We start from the raw sequence: 17,687 nt of genomic DNA, 5'->3' as shown, positions 1-17,687 counted from the left end.
GGTCCTGGAACTTTTGACACGGCTCAGGAAGGAAACGCCTTGGACAATGCGCATCACTTGTCCTCAGCGCGTTCCTCGAACACTGGACACTTTTTTGACCCCGGTGGACGTTCCGCCTGGCAGACATACAGCGCCGCTCGGGCGGGCACCTGTCGCGCGTGTACGGCATGAGCCGGCTGGGCTCGCCGTTCTCTCACGCCAGGAGCGCGCGCTCCGCGACCGGCTGCCGCGCGCCTGCGACTGGCGCGACGTCCGCGGCGTCAGCTACGTCTCACCCATCAGGTGGGGCAACGGCAATCCAGTGCAAAGCTTGAGTGGGTTCATGGAGACTTGTCATGGCTATGATGCTGTCTGTGACCGCACAGATAAGCTAGCCACCGTCATTGGCACGTCGCTGTGGATGGAAATAGGCCCAAACACCTGTGTGGTGAGATTCATCGATCGCATCTTTTGTCCTATCGGTAAAGTTGTTGATGCTGAAGATTTATTCGAGGAACACCTGACGTGTGCCATCTGCCCTGGCAAAACTTCTCTTCCCCTGGTCCCAGCCGGCCACGACCGTTGCTGATGGAGCCCGCGTCTCCTTCCGCAGGAACCAGCGAGCGTGCGGCTCGTGCTACGCGTTTCGCCTCGATGGCGGTGCTGGAGTCACGCGTGCGCATCCTCACCAACAACACCATGCAGCCTGCGTTCTCACCGCAACACATCGTCAGCTGCAGCCAGTACAGCCAGGGCTGCGCCGGCGGCTTCCGCTACCTGATCGCCGGGACGTACGGCATAATCAGCGTCAAGCGAACATAGGACGTGGTCAGTAGGTGTGAGCTGGACTAGCGTGTGATCGGTGGGAGTAAACCAGACACAGGGGCTCGTCAGCAGGTGTCTGACTGGACAGAAGTCATGGTCAGGGGGTGAGACATGCTTGCTAGGTTACGGTCAACGTACGCTTTGAGATATCTCCGATAGTCGCTGCTCTGAATGACATGATGACAAGTAGCGAACTGATCTGTGTCAAGGTCAGTGCTCTCTGCAGTACTGGACAGCTGGGCAGAGCTGGGCAGCAGTGGACTGATCTGTGTGTCAAGGTCAGTTCTCTCTGCTGGCCAGCAGTGAACTGATCTGTGCGTCAAGGTCAGTTCTCTCTGCTGGCCACCAGTGGACTGATATGTCACCACGTCACCAGCACCAGCACCAGCACCTCACGCAAGGTGTGAAGACAACGCTGTTGGAAGCTGAAATGAATTAATGGTTGACATTCGTGGCTTTTTGGTGCAGGTAGGGCCGAATCCAAACGCCATTCATCTAACTACTAAACCCGGTGTCTAGGTGACAAAAGTGACTGGTTCCATGTAGTCCAGTGCGCCCTCTTGACCCGGCTGACCTCAACAGCTTACCAACCACAACGTCCTGCTCGTGGAATATGGGGAGGAGAACAGCAAGAAGTACTGGAGCGTCAGGAACTTCTGGGGAGACAACTGGGGCGAAGAGGGCTTCTTCAGGTATGCTCGGTTGGCTGGAAACACACCCCAAGTTTTTCAAACGGCTGCCAGAAACAATCCGTCTTAGCCCATTATGAATGTCAATGGGACGTTTTGCCTTTGCCGCTCAGCAATATTTTGACAGGAAGGTTATTAAATCTCTTCGTTTCCCTAATTATGTTCCATGATGCAGCTTTCGAAACATTGTACACAGTCTTCCTGAACTAGGCTGTGCCTCTCATTCTATTTTCCCCTTTCTGTGTGTAAATGTCAGGTCATGATGGTGGTGACGACATTTCGCGGTGATCCGCCAACTGCCAGTGCTTTGACTATCCGCCGCTTCCGCAAGATCGATCGCGGCACCGACATGTGTGGTTTCGAGAGCTTGGCCGTTGACATTGACGTTGGCCCCTAGTGAACATGTCAGTAGCACGTACCGCTGCAAGTCATTCAATACTGATGGCATCAGCACATCCTGATCGCGCCAGAGCACGGGGTGACGTTCTAGCCTATATTGATGGCACGATCGACGATTGTCAACTGATTATCAACTCTTGCTCCTTGTTGCCAATGACGTCACAGCAACTGAGTGACGTCATCGGTGTACTAGCGCCGCCGTCGTGGAGCGGAACGCTGAGGGCGCACGTAGTCGTGCCAGGTCGACGACTGTTGCGTGTCTCTCCCTTATTTAGCGTTTGTTCCGATGAAGTCTGCTTGCTAGCGATACTGCAAAATGTTTAACGCTTTTTCCATGTTGGATCGCCTAACATGCATGCCCCACTTCTACGGCCAAAGGTGAGGAGGATTCATGCATTGTATCTAACTATCTGTACATTGTAGTGCACGTGCACTGTCGATCGTGTCAGCCGCCGATGTCAAAGATGTCTGCGGGAAATGTGCTGTGTGGCCGGCAGTTGAGTACAGATCTCGTTAAGGCTGCGTGTGTTGCCTGGGTGAATTTGGCTTGGTGTCCCGTCGGCCAGGCCGTGCCGTGACATGGTGGCAACGGCATCGGGGAAGTGGTTCTGTGTCATGAATGGCGAGCTGTTCAGCCATGCGTCTGCATTGGCCATAGTTCGTGTCGCGTTGGCTGACTTCTCGGTGTACGATGGGTCAATATCACCCGACGGGTTCATTCGTCATTGCCAACGTCTGACGGCACTGGCTGACATACATCTCTACCAAACAGCTCTCCGGATTCATGACGGTGGGGTGCCGTGGACTTGCTTTACAGGTCTTGGAGGACGGTGCCGACCAAACAGACGTGCCCTCCTTACTAAAGGATATGGTCGATGCCAGACGATCGGAGGTGGCAGCTACTCAGCTAAGTACTACTCAGAAAGGCACAATGCCTATTTTGGAGTATTCTTTTCCTATCAAGTGGCTTGTCCATGATGCTTGCTGAGAGCTTTTTGACCAGGCTGACACGTGGAAAGATCTGCACTCCAGTCTACCAAGCTACAATGTATCACCATTTTTTCGTGGGATTGTCGGCTGAAGAAAAGATGCTGCTGTCGCGCAAGGGCGTGGCGTCGTTCGACGCGGCTGTCGGCGAGCAAAAGCGGGAGAGCGCGTCTCCCGCCCGTTGGGAAGTGCGCGACGCTGCTCTCCGCACGTGCACTGGTCGGAGAGTGGAGCAGTGCATGTGGAGGGCAGTGTATGTCCCACGTCACTGCCAGCTTGTCTCGACGCGGCCACGACCTCGCCACACCGAGGGACTGCTGGCGCCTCGAGCGTTTCGGTGTCAGATCGCCTGACCGCGCGGTGGGCGGTGCTGGCCGCGGTTCTGAGCGGTCACCGCAGCAGTCGGCTACCACCTGGCGGAAGCGCCACCAGCCACCGTCTTCGATTCGCTCACCAGATGGCGGTGCGCGCCGTACAGATTTGCCAGGCGGGCGGCGGCGCGCGACATGCATCCTGCATCCTTGCGGCGCCCCGCTTGTCCGGGGTCAGGCTGCACGCGCCAGCCACGAGTGGGCCGAGAGCCTCTGGGGGGGGGGGGGGGACCCCGACCGGGTACCCAGTGCTCAAGCGCGTGTTAAAGCTCGGCGGTTGGCCCCAGGCGCATGCAAGTTTGCCCCACAGTTAACTATTGCTTTTTTATCTCAGAGCCCTGAAATGATCAGTTCCAGTCGAAAGGGCTCTAATCGAAACTATCGAGCCAAACTAAGCATGTCAACATTAGCCGCGTTTCGGGAAGCGATGCGCTTTGGCACACTATCAGCCGAGTCAGCCTTCTTGACAGCCGCGTCTTCAGTGTAGTTGCCCCTAACGTGCAGCTCAAGGCACTGCCCGGTTGATGTCAGCGTCAGGTTATCACTCAAACGCATTGGGTATCAGTTCCCTCAACACAGAGGCTGCATGGGTGAAAGGAGAAACAACTGTAGCCGAGCTCATTGTGGTATATAACCTTTTGTACGATTTAGTTTTCGGATGGGATTTCCTTTCCAATGATGTGTTAATCTGTTCTGTGAACACTTTGGTATAGTCAAAATTGCGGCTCAAAAAGGCTGCATTTGTCCCTTTGCAATCAGCTGTGTATTTGTCGGCCAAGGCTGATCAGCATTGGTCGTGTTAGGGCGCTCGTGGGAAAACGCTCGAGTCACGCTGAAATATGCTTTTAACTGACAACACCGTTCACGTGGACAGAGATCCCAATGTACATTCGCAACCGATCTGGTCGCCGGATCACCATGGGTAAGCGGAGCGTAATTGGCAATGCAGAGTGGATTGACCTTGTCGAGACGCGTCAGCCCGGGCCTGCTGGGGAATCGCCGGTAACGTCACAGCCAAAGTGAACACGATGTCAGTTGTTCAGTGCATTGGCGAGCAGCATTCTTCACATAGATCAGACACTAATAATAACCTTATTCATACGGGAAAAACCAGGAGAATAGATATGTACATGGGCTGATATTTCGGCGGCATGCCTTTATCGAATCAATAGCAAAAGGGAATTCAAAAGAAGTGATTCATCGATGAGTATGCTGGGGTATGGACGCACGGACAGCGTGCCCCTGAAGAGTTTTTAGAGTACATGAACAATCAACATCCAAATCTGGCTTTTACGGTGGAGCATACATGGAACGGAAAGGTGTCCCATGTTTTGATACGCTGGTGATGGTGGAAGGGAAGAACAACCGCGCAATGTTAGAGACGGAACTGTTTATCAAGACCACCAACTTCGATATAATTCTGCACTGCGAATCTGTGCATCCAACTTCTACTAAGCGCAACATAATTCCTAACATATTGCATAGGTCTCTTAACAACTTAACAACTCATCAAGTAGTGAGAAGGAAAGAAAGAGCATGAACAAAATATGGGCCTTACTGTTGGGCAGTGTATACTCCCCGCGACTTTGGGGTAGAATGCCGGAAGAAGTAAAAATGTCTAGAGCGCATGGGGGGATGGGTGGAAGGAGACGGGAAAGCTGCCTGTCGAAAGACGGATTCTTAACGCTATCTTTCATGGATGAGCATTTGCTTTGGAAAATCAAACGCGCTGTTAAAAAATCAAACTGCGCGTACGCATGGCTTGGAAGAGGGGCAGCAAGCTGAAAAGTATCTGGTGAAATCTCCCATCTCAAAGCCTAAGTACCCGGGTAGCAACAGATATAATTTATTCAACTCTGGGTTTCAAGAGGGTTTGCACGCAAAAAAACGTGGTTTACGAAATCAAGCGTAGGCGGTGTGGAAAATATGGGAGGGGCATGGTCTATTTTGGGGAATCCATGCGCCCTACCCGTTTGATATTATAATGAACACCTGCGAGGCGCTAAAAACCAAACAAGAAAAACCCTTTCGGCGACAATTTTTTGACATCACGCACTCAGGCTGCGATTGGGGGAGATAATTTTGTATGAATGCCCATCATATGCCCATGCCCATTATAGAGCGAAATCATCTGCAGAGCACAGGACCACACAGACAGGAAAATACGTGAATCTATTTTTACAGAAAATCGACGATGAAGTCAGTGACTATAGGGCTCATAATGGCCGATTATGCGAACGTGATATGTGCCTTTATGTGTGATGCGTTTAAGCTTAAAATCGTTTACATGTGTAAGTGATGCCTGACGCGTGATGTGCGATGCCTGTTTAATTTAAATCGCTTGCATGTATAAGTGATACGCGATGCGTGATGCCTTTTCTTTAACTCGCTTGCGTGTTTGAATGCAGCGTGATTCGTGATACCTATTTGCTTGAATTCGTTTTCATGTACACGTATGCTCGCGCATTCTAATTCTTAGACAGACACTGTATCGTGGTAATGGCTGGCAATCGCTCTTTGTTTGATCCCCTGAATGTTGGCGTCCTGTAAAAACTGTGGCCTGCTGTTTCAACAAGAAATCTGACAAATCGGGTAGAATCATTGGCAGGCGATTTTGAATTCCCTTCTCGTATTGTTTCTATAAAGGCATGCCGCGGAAACATTGAGCCATGTATATCTCCATTCTCCTGGCTTTCTCTGTGTAATAAGGCTGTTATTACCGCCCTGTCTTTGTCAACACGGTGTCTGCTGACGGCGGCTGGTATGTTGGAAAAACCACTGATGATGTGTTATCGGAGTTTGTGGTTTACTCACCCTTCACCGGCTCTCAGCGAGAGAAATCGGCGACGTTGATCCGTTCATTTCGGGAAGGATTTTCCCGCGGCTATTCAGACATTGGCCAGTACAGCGGTGGCTATATTAGCTTGGAGCTGCGGGAGGGCGCACAGCCTCAATTTATCCGCCCATAGCCAGTCCAAGGCGCCCGTGAGAGCCAACTGAGGTCGCAGCTTGATGATTTACAGGCGTGTGGTGTCTTGGAACAATGGAAATGAGCCGACTGGAACTCTCCCATCATTTTGGTTTCTAAGGGGTCTGAGAGTACCGGATTGGGCAGGACATGAGATTGCTGAATAAGCTTCTCGTTCCGAAGTAGTTTGTCTGCCCGACGGTTGATGAGTTTTTATTTTCTCAACACGGGTGGGAGGCTGCTTCAACACTTGATTGTGAGCACGCGTTCTGGAATTTGCACCTTCCGGAGGAATCGAGTAAGATTTGTGTGTTTTACGTACCGCGAAAGACGTTTCGCCCTCGGCGAATGCCCATGGGCTGCATGCAGTCATCTTACTTCTCGTGCCTAGTCGTGCGAAGCGTCCTTGGGAGCTTGTATGATGTACACGTGCACACAGACATCCTGCTCATGAGCCCGGGGTTTTTGAACAACATTATAAGCTTTTGCACACCGTTTTGGAGAGACTCCGCGGTGCATGGCTCAAACTTGTTCCAGATAAATGTCATCTTTTTCAAACAGCTTTGAAATACCTTGGTCATTAGATCACACTTGATGGGGTCTTTATTGATCTCGATCGTATTCATATAATAGCCGACCTGGAGCTACCTACGTCTGCACATGAAGCTAATAGGGTGTAAGGCTTCTTTACATGGTAACGAAAGTTTATCCCGACTTCCAGCTCTGTATCAGACCCCTTAGCAACTTCATGCAACTTCGAGACTTTTCTTCTGGAATGAGGAACTGGACCAACGTTTTCCCGGCTTTCGTGCGGAGATAATGGAGCCAAAGTTCTAGGCTTTGTGCGTATATATTTTCTAATCATTTTATATGAATACAGTAGTCCCACGGGGTCGAGACAAATTTTGTTTCAATTACAGGACGGCGAGAAGCGCGACATTGCTTGTAACGGAAGTAGACATAGCCGGGCTCAAGGGAAATGGACGATATTTGAGCTAGAAGCATAAAGCTTTATTTAGGGCGTAAAGAAATGTTACAAGTATTTAGCGGATGCTACGTTCACATGGGTTTGCGACTGCAAGGCGCTCTCTGTTCTGCACAGTCTAGATCACATCAACCCGAGCCTGGTTTGCTGGAAGGTGTTCGTCAGTAAACTCCGTTACTCCGTGGCGCATAAACCACATAGGCCACAGATGCAGCATGTAGACATGCCGTCCCGCTCGCACGAAGTCTGTGACCTGGTGCAACATGCGCCGGTGGCAGGCTGGGCGGTGCCGGGTGTCCCGTCCGATGCAGGCGCCCCTGGCGGGGCATCCGGGAAATGTGTGGAGCCGGCAGCGTCCCGGGCGACGAGGTCGGCGGTTTGATGCGCCGATGGAAGCGGCCACGGTGCTAATGCCGGCGCCCGTAATGCTCAACCAGAAATCGACGACAGTTGTAGATACCAAAAGCAACAACAGTCTGTGTTGACTGGCACAGGTGATTGAGAAGACGTTTCATGTGCACAGTCAGAGGACAGTGCACGTGCGGGAGGTCAATTTGTCAGCTGCAGATTTTCTCGTGCAGCTTTCTCTCAAGCCGGATTCCCTTTGTGTGGTGCCAGAAACATGCCAGGAATTGTAGAGCGATTTCCATTATAACAGCCATGGGGACGGTCGCGCGTCGCCTCTCCATATTAGAGACGAAAACAGCCCAATCGGTATTGCCCGCGGGACGGGAGTATACTCCGAAGAGCTCAGCCGACAGGAGCTGATTTGATTGCGTGGCCCGTTTATAAGCGTTTTGAGCTCTTTTTCAGCCACCCTGACGTATCCCATCACGTTCACGAGGGCGGGGGAGACTGCATGAGCAATTGAGCATGTGTTTGGTATCCAGGGCTGAAGAGAGACTGTGGGAACTGTGTTCGGAGATGCAAACGGTGCAGTCAGAGAATGAACACCAGGCTGCACAATTCGCCACTTCTTCCCCAGGAGCTCAGCTGTCCGAACGAGACCCTCGTCATAGACATTCTTACCACGCCTCGGAGGTCTGGGACAGGGCGATATCACCCGCTGAACTGTGGGGATGAATTTTCCGGGTTTTTTTGGGCGTGTTATCCGGTTGATTCCGGCTAGTCTGACGGCATCATAAAAAGCTAGAGTATCACTTTTTGGCGCTTGGACCGCCCGAATTAGTGGAGAGTGACGCGGAGAAAATCTCCTCAAGAACTCGGGCGTTCAGGTGCTGTGCGAGTATTTTGGTGTTTGAGCACGGTCCAGTGTTGGCTGCCATCAGGAGGCCGTGGGTCAAGTTGAAAGAAAGCGTGTGGATATCAAGCGGCGGGAACGCGCCATGTCCGAACCTCATGGATCTGACTGGGAGCAACATCTTCCCGGTAAAATATTTTCCTTGAATAATGAGGTGTGCACTACACATGGCTGCGCCCCATTCTCTATTCATTTTCTTCGCAATTCAAGCAGTCTCATTTCTCAGCTAGTTGGAGGCCACGTGAGTTTGTAGAAGGGCGACTTTGTCCACGAGAAGCTTCGAGTTTTCTCGCCACCTTTACAGAAGGCTCAGAGGAGGCAGGCGGAGAGCATGAGAAAATAAAAAACGCAGCACAGTGAGTGACATGGGGCTAGAGAACGGAAGCCGCAGTCAGGTGATAGAATCTGGTGTCGTAACTTCGATGCATGAACAAAAAAGGATCACCCATGGATCGGACCATTTGCTCTGTGTCGCGTGGGCCGCCAACGTCTTGATTTTTTGGATAAGGAGGGTGCTATTTGTCGTACACATGTGACGAATGTAAAACTGGTCATTGGCCGCTGCGTGTAATGTCCGAAATTAGCCCATATTATGTACTCGCGTTGGCGAGCGACGTGCGTACAAATATGGCGGACATACTGGTGAGTGGTGAAATTATGTTTTCTTTGCTGTGTAACGAAGACCAAATTTGAGTTTTGTGAGAGGGGGAAATGTCACGCCCTGCATCGCTCTAAATCCGCCTCTGTCTAGTGGGACGTAGGAATTAAAATTTTGCGAAATATTTTGAATATTAAATATCAAATTATTTTTAAAATCATATTATATATTTCTTATATATATTGTATTACATTTATGACATATGATATATTGTATATCTTTATAAAATTATAATATTATAAAATTAAATATTAAAACGACTTGAGACTTTTTGGGCCGCCGATGTCAGCGGGGAATGAGCGTGTGGCGAGCAGTTGAATACAGACCTCATTCGTGGCATAATTTGTGAGCTAAGATATCACGTCCTGGCACAGTTGAGCACCACTCATCGCGCATTGAGTTTCGGAAAAGACATTTTAGTACGTGCAAAGTACATTTCTATGTAGGAGTCATTATATTTTTAGCACATGCGTCGTACCTGTAGCACATGTTCATTTTAGTAGAGTGTATAAAAAATGCAGATGCCTTAAAGTGTTACATCAAGTGAAAGAACTTTGAAACTAAATAAAAGTTCAAGATGGTAGCGGTAACCGGCTTCAGTTTGGTCATTAAGTTGGAGCTGCCCGCTAAAACTGCAGTTGTGCCTAATCACTTTAAAACGCTTTAAAATTGCTTGTATGATTTTAGTCTCATGGAGGATGACTCAGAAGCAGAGGCGAGACGCGGCGTGGCAAACGCAGCGTGGGTGTCTGTGTGGCATATGGCCGCTCTGTCCTCAGTTCCGGGCAGGAACATCCAATCGGTGTCCACACCAGTGAATGGCACGGGAGACGCTAACGCTCGCCTTCTGAATGACACGGGAAACGCTAACGCTCGCCTTCTGAATCACACGGGAGACGCTAACGCTCGCCTTCTGAATCACACGGGAGACGCTAACGCTCGCCTTCTGAATCACACGGGAGACGCTAACGCTCGCCTTCTGAATCACACGGGAGACGCTAACGCTCGCCTTCTGAATCACACGGGAGACGCTAACGCTCGCCTTCTGAATACGAAGTCCTTGCCGCGGGAGCGCCACCATCGGAGAGGAAACATCCTCCAGTGTCCTCGGTGTCCACACCAGTGTCGAAACGGATTTGGGTGCCCAACCACTTCGTTTCCATCATAAAACAGCCTGAGCTCGACCTCGGTAACGATAGTTCATCCCATTGGTATCCTGCGCTCTCGAAGAAACCGGCAAGGAAGGCTGTGGCCCGGCGCCTAAAGAGCATCTACCAGTAAATGGAGCGAACCCGGGCAGTTCGCGTGCCGCAACATGAGTGCAAACGGTCCACACAGAGTGCGGACCGCCGCCCGAACAACTGGATTTTCCAGCAAATGATGACGAGTGGACTCGTCAACACAACGCCTCCCAGTTGGCAGCGATGACCCAGGCGCTTCGAGCCCCACGTCACCGGTGGTAACGGCTGAGGCAGGTTCTGGCCTTTCGCCTCAACACACGTTCACGGTCAGTGGGGACCCCGAAGAAAAGCCAAGACCCTCGTCTAAATAGATTTAAGCCACACAGGATACTTTGGGATAGGTTTGTCTCCACATTTCAAATGAAACCGTTGTCGAATTTCATAGTACTACTGATGGTATTCAAGATTACGTCCGAAGCTCGGGCACTTATCAGGTCCCGTGAACTGATGACAATGACTTGGGCGCAGTTAATGACAACTTGGGGATATCGCGTGGGTATAGCCGACATACAGCACTATACCATGTTGACAAAGATAATTTAGCTATCATTAGCTGTTAAGTTGATAAGGCACTTTGATTTGTTTACGTCAAACGGTTCAAAAGAGGATATACAGTGAAGCGAGATGCACTCGATGAGATAACACGAAAGTTTTTCACTTGAAATGTGAATCCATGTTTCCAAAAAGTGGTTATTTTTACCAGAAACGGCGATAGCAAGGAAGACCACGACATCCCCTCCCCATATATATATATATATATATATATATATATATATATATATATAGACTGATAATGACATATTGTTCTTTGCAGACGATACTGCTCTAAACAAAGCTCGCTCACACGGCCCAGTTACTGTACAAGGGCACTCCAACACGACTTACATATCATTCAAGAGTTCGGCAAAGACTGGCTCATCACGTTCAACGTTACGAAAACAATTCAACAAACATTCACCAACAGAAACACACATGACCCACCGCAGCTGGCAGTTGATAGCCAACGAATTTCTTCCGTTACAAGCCAAAAACACCTTGGCTTAACGATATCTACTGATCTGCACTTTCATCACTATCTCCAAATTCAGTAGAGCCCTTGGACCTTTCTACGCACTATCGCGACTTATGCCTCGGCATATCCTCGCCGACAGATATACGACGTACATTCTTCCTTTGCTTGATTATTGTGACGTAATATACGACGGACTTTTGACGACCAGCAACTTCGTTAGACTTGACAGATTACAGTACAGAGCAGCAAGGCTATCCACCGGTGCACTCTACAGAACACACACTCACGCACTGTTGGACGATTTGGGATGGAACACTCTCAAATCACGAAGAAACATGCATCAACTGACACTGTTTTTCAACCTCATATACAACCAACATCTACTGCCAACAAATGTCACTGCACTTCTACCTGACACACGAGCACTTGCAATAGGACGCTCACTACGCGATGCACTGACATTCACATTGCCACCGAACGGAACCTCAACAAACCAAAAATCCTATATTCCATCAACTACGAGAAGATGGAACCAGCTCCCGCTTGACGTGTCATCCCTCAAGCCTTCTTGTTCCTTCAAACGGGAAATATACCAGTGCTGAGGTGTGGCCGCGCATCCGGTATACCACAGCTTTGGATTCGGGCATGGTAACTTCCTAAATACTAGGCTGAGATTAGCAATATCAGACCTGAATGCCCACCTGTTCGAATTAAAATATCCAACTACACCTAGTCCCTCTTGCTTATGTGGTTATCCATATGAAGACCCTAAACACTTTGTACTGAACTGACCTCGCTATCATGAAATCCGAATTTCAGTGCTACGTATCATTCATTCGTATCAGATCGTATCATTCCAAACCTTTCTGAGCTTAGTCACAACGAGCAATTAAGTATCTATCTCACAAGGAGCGGTTTACAGGATCGCAATGGGTAGCACATTGCAAACATTTTCCAAACATTTTTTTTCAGAGCGAACGATCCACCTAAAAATTCCAGCGGACGCGGGCAGCAGACGGGCAACTGGGTGGCGTTGCCGGGCCGGGCGTCCGCCGCCTGCCCGAGACGGCTATATGTGTAGACCGGAGTGGCGGCGGGCGCCTGGCCCGTGTCGGCTTACAGATCGGGCGGGTGGGCGGTGGGTCGTGGGTTCCCTGGCGGCGACGACCATATCTTGTTATTGTTAGGAGAGGCACTCAGATTTAAGCGTTCCACTTATGCGCCAATCCACTCATCATATTATGTACTGCTAGATGTCCATACAGGTAAACTTCGGAAAGACTTTCGACCGAGCTCGCATGGGAATGCCACACATGTCACGGCCATATTTGGGAACCTCGCGCTTTGTGGTTAGATCGCTGGATGGGCGTGTACTGGGATCGCAGATAACGCGGCCGCAAGAGAGCGCTCTACCGCAATCAGATGGTCGATAGTAACGAGCCTGCAAAACCGAAAGGGTTGAAGCAGGCGGAAAACCCGAGGTAGAAGGTCAAACGACGGAAAACAAACCAGGCCTCTCCCTCTGTCAACTTTGGTTTTTCTTTTGCTGACCCATGCCAGGAAATTTTGCAACGCTGCATTGCTGAGGGCAAAGCAGATGTCGATGGAAAGCGTTTTCAACATGAAATATTTTTAACAGATACACCCATCGTATTTCTTTGCACCAAGCGCCAGAAAATCGATGCTGGTGAAATCTGTCGTGACCCACAGAATTATTTCATTTGCAGCGTAGACACGACGTCTAACTTGGGCGACATTTACCTCACCGTCTTCACTTACGAAAACTTCAGCGTCACCTCAAATGCGACAAAGAAACATTCATCCTCACGAAGTCCAATCATATTCCATGTCAAAAGAGATAAGAGCAGGTACTTGGCCTTCGCTTGCAAACTGCACCAGCTGGTAGACCATAGAACTTCGGCGTCCTCTATATGGTAGCGACGATGACACGGTCCTCCGCAGTGAATTTTAGGCACATTTCACACGTTGAACTATACCTCTGCGACATTCATTTTAGGCGTAACATTGAGGATAACCCTTGTGATGTGTTCATCGGGATATTTGAGCAGAACGTTAGTCTAACAGATCTTTTTGACCGAAAAAGCGGTTTGGTTCATCAGGCCGGTGCTAATTTACCCTCTCCGCACCGAAAGGCACGCGTGGCCTAGCGGATAAGTGGCATGTGTCAAAAGGGTTCCCAAAAGGGGTTTTCAAACAGTTTTCGAATTGGTTCAAGAAGTACAAACTTTACAATTTCAGTACAGGAATCGTGGGTTAAATTCATTTTCGCGGGATTCGGCCGGCACTGTCCCGTCATCTGTCACATCGTTGGGTCACGGTGTGGTTTGGTCATGTACCGGGAGGTCGCAGTGGGCAGAGCCTATGGCCGACAGGAATCGCACGCAGTCCACAAATCCTATCGAGCATCTGCTTACAGCGACCCTTGGCGAAAAAGGGTTATGTCAGAGCAAGCTCAGAGTCGATCAGTTCCTTAACTAAGCACCCAGACCGTTATGCAACATTAGTGGGTCACTGACAATCCCACCTGCAGTAGGGGGGCCGCACCAGCGAACTCCCAACTTCAATGTCCCGATTTGTCATAATAAACAAGCGTTTACCACAGGTGCGAGCTCTCCCCAAAAATGTAATCATGCAATAGAAAATTGATTGGAGAGCGTTGCATGATCCTCACGATACCATCCTGTCCCAAAAGGAGCGATGGTAGTTGCCAGAAGTAGTCGGGATGCAGTGGTTAAAGTGACCGCTGTTAAAAAGATGACTGGGATGTTTTATCGCATTTCAAAGGCCCGTGCTTCATCGCGGTTTCCCCACCTTATCGGCAAACGTGACTTTATGCCGGTTGAGGCAGGTGTGCTCCCAGTACTGCTAGGTATGCATAAAGAAGACATCATGAGATGCTTGGCCTCAAAGTTTGACCGCTATGCATGTTTTAGTGTTTCCTGTGCCCCTAGGCACACGTGTCTGGCGAACGCGTGTAGTGTATATACGCTGCGTGTGCGACGCATTATGGGACCTATGCACTCAAGAGGACATTACTAATGAGGTATGTGCCTGGAGATGATCAGATGTAGGCGGCGGCGGCGCGCCGGTGACCACCGACAAGTTCAGCGTGTGGTATGTACCTGGAGATGATCAGATGTAGGCGGCGGCGGCGCGCCGGTGACCACCGACAAGTTCAGCGTGCCGCCGGCCACACCCCCGGCAGCGTGGTGGACGTAGGGGACGGAGCGCGGCCTACTTACGGGACACAGTTTCGGCGTCTTGTTCTGCCAACTGTTATTAGCTGGCAGTGGCAGCAGTACGCGCGCCTCGACCATCGGCTCTCGAGCCGCTCGGGCTGGCGTCACGGCTCAACCCCATCCCCCAGTCAGGAGGCCCGACGCACCAATCCGGGGCACACCGAGCCCTTTTCTCTCGCAGCGTCACCAAGGGTAATGTTGGCGGGCCAGGGATTCAGCCAGGGCGATGACGGTGGGCCACGGATTCAGCGACCGATTGCAGGGCGATGACGGCGATAGCAAAACGTTCACTTATTTCTTGTCATAAAATACACGTAGTAGTTAAGCCTTAACGTACCTCATGCCACGATGCGCTCGTGGTGTGCCCCCCCCCCCCCCCCACACACACACCCCTCCAACCCCCCACCCCACCACCTGGATGGGCCAGTGAGCAGCAGAACGCGCAAACAATCGTATGCTGCAACGATGCGAAGTCAAACTGCACCCATCCTCCTGGCCCCTTCGTCTAGACAAACTAGTGCCTCTCTCAACATTGAATACGACCGCCACTGCCGTGTTAGTGGTTGCACACTAGAAGAATTCCGGTTCGTCGGCGACCGCTCGTTTATACGTGTCGCCAGCTTGAACTAAACCATACCTGGACCCCAAATCCGAGACGGTCTGTGACAGTTAGGGTGACAATCATGCAAAATGTGTGTATAAGTCGCCCTTATTGGGTGCAATGCCTGGTGCAGAAATGAGCACAGGTGTTGGAATATTTGACAAGTCACGGCTGTTTTAACCCCAGGTATGACTAGGAGACGCACTGACAAAGACACCCTGCTAATGGGAAACAACTGATTAGAAGTTCTCGTAAACGATTATTGAAAAGCTGGCATTGCGGTACCTTGTAAGAAGTAAATGCCCTGCGGCGTCCCCATGGTGATATCACCATGGGGTTACCATGCTTAATCCCGACTAGCCCCCCCCCCCCCCCCCCCCCGCCCGCCGGCCCGGGTCTGCGGGAATCCGGTGCTTTCGAACACTAAAACGAGCAAGCTGATTTCCCGGTGCTGCTCATTCCGCAAAGTGATGAGTCGGCCGACGTGACACACGTTTTCCGCCCTGAGCTCGGTCAGAATTTCCAGTTTGGTCTTAAATCGAGGCTCAGGGGCGAACAGCGCGCCCTTGCTGGCTTTCCGACATTACGAGACAGGCCCTTGTCTGCGCGCGTGCGGTGGTCTTGATGAGCAGCAAGCCACTTGGCTAGCATTTCAATTTCCCGGCTGCTTGGGCCGCAGATCGAAAGAATTTGTGTCGCTGGCCGGACATCAATTCTCGAAAATGAATATGTTTGTCGCGGAGTCGCACAGGCACGCACAAGCCAAACGCCCACCTCGCGGGATCCGAAGCCTGGCGACCGCTGGCAGTTCCAAGCTCGGGTCATTTCTGGGGAACACGACAGTCGCTCGACGAAGTGGAAGCCATGGAGGGCTAGCGACGCTACCGTCACCATCCAAAGGAACATCAGCGTCTCAGGCCGAGAACGAGTCCGTTTCACTATCGTTATTCCTTCTTCACTCCCCCCTGATCGGGAAGCGGGGAAGATGTTAGCGGGGAGGATGAGGATAGATGAAGCGGGGAGGATGAGGATGTTGTTATGTCGGTTTTTTACATTTAGCATTTTTACAGTTCGCCATTTAGTCGTTTCGACTTTTGGCCGCGTCGACTTTTCCATGTCACAATTTCACAGCCGTCGTTCGGCAGTCGGGAAAAAGAATCGCGAAATGGGATTTTCGACTTTTTGTCCTAGGATCAACAGACCCATCCCACATGGTTGGTGGGAATCGGCCGATCGAGACGGTTCGTGGCCAGTCCATTGCCTCCCCCGGGAACAGGCGGGACCGGTCGTCTTCGTCCGGACGTGTTGCGGCAGGTGCTGTGCAGATGGGAGGACTTCTTATTGAAGGTTCAGGAAACAAATTCCTCATCGTAAAAGCAATCACTCTTGCGCAAACCGAGACACTGCTGCAAACCACCAAACTATGTCACAGAAAGTTAGAGTATCCCTTCACTATTCAAGAACCACCACCAACGGCACTATGTTCGCACATGAGCTCCATTTCATGACGGACGACGAGATTCTGGTGGAGCTCAGAGCTGCAAATGTTTGCCATGGCCGACGGTTGACAACGTTCCAAAATGGACAGCATCGAGACACCGACTACTTCTTTTGACTTTGCAACCACCCGACTCCCAGAGACCCGCACAGCTGGCCACCTTCAGCATCATATCAGAGTATTTATCTTCTTCGGTGTTTCAAATGTCAGCGGTACAGACACGGTACCAAGCACTGCAAAAGGAGCGCAAGATCGCTGAACTGCGGCGAAACCCGCTAACTGAGTGTTGGAGTGCTAAGCACGGTGCCAACTCTTCCCAGTGCCCACATGGCAGAAGGGAAAATACTTGTCTTCCAAAAAGCCAAGACAGGTGCGTTTTGCCAGCAGGCACGACGCAGTGTGGAATCAACCAAGTCGCAGAAGTCCGCAGAATCACATGCGCAGGCTATACAAGTAACGCTATGTAAATCACAGACAGAATCAATTTCTCAGTTACTTTCGGAAATTCTTGCTCTACTCAACATTGTCTGGGTTGCATCAAACACAGAAGCGCAGGAAACCAATTCCCTCGAGACGTCCACGGCCGGGCACTCAGATACCTAGCCGTCTGCGCCCTTCCGTCCACAGGCTGGCCCTCCGGCTATGCATGGTTCGCTTGCGACGGGGGCCGTCCGACGTCCTAGCCCCTACGGCTACGAACGGCCGGCAGCCGGATCTTCTGGCCGCCACATGAACGGGCCCTCCCCCCCCCCCCTCCCTCTTGTACAACACCTGACACCACGCGCTCGAGCGAAGACGGCCGGTCCCGCCGGCCAGTGAGGGTGGCACTGGGCCGACCACGGACAGCTTCGTTCGGCTGATTCCCACCAACCGAACCGGTGACGAGTTCATTCGCCTTAAGATGTCTATTACGGTACCGTCGCGGTTTTATTTCAAAGCAGTCTGCATTGAAA

The 17,687-nt window shown here is 51.0% G+C and overlaps 1 protein-coding gene across 1 annotated transcript in view; it reads left to right on the top strand.

Annotated features, from left to right (window-relative positions):
* Window positions 1–1,890, top strand: part of LOC119089386 (dipeptidyl peptidase 1-like) — a 3,194-nt gene extending 1,304 nt beyond the window's left edge. Inside the window, exons 2-4 of the mRNA XM_037212055.1 lie at window positions 593–786; window positions 1,387–1,496; window positions 1,797–1,890. Coding sequence (XP_037067950.1) covers window positions 593–786; window positions 1,387–1,496; window positions 1,797–1,890 — 398 coding nt within the window. The remainder of the gene's footprint in view (window positions 1–592; window positions 787–1,386; window positions 1,497–1,796) is intronic.
* The last annotated feature ends 15,797 nt before the right edge of the window (window positions 1,891–17,687 follow it).

Source organism: Pollicipes pollicipes, unplaced genomic scaffold, assembly GCF_011947565.3.
Source record: "Pollicipes pollicipes isolate AB1234 unplaced genomic scaffold, Ppol_2.1 Scaffold_1600;HRSCAF=1878_pilon_pilon_pilon, whole genome shotgun sequence".
In the NCBI taxonomy this organism is placed as follows: Eukaryota; Metazoa; Arthropoda; class Thecostraca; order Pollicipedomorpha; family Pollicipedidae; genus Pollicipes; species Pollicipes pollicipes.
This window is presented reverse-complemented; position numbering and strand designations above follow the sequence as displayed.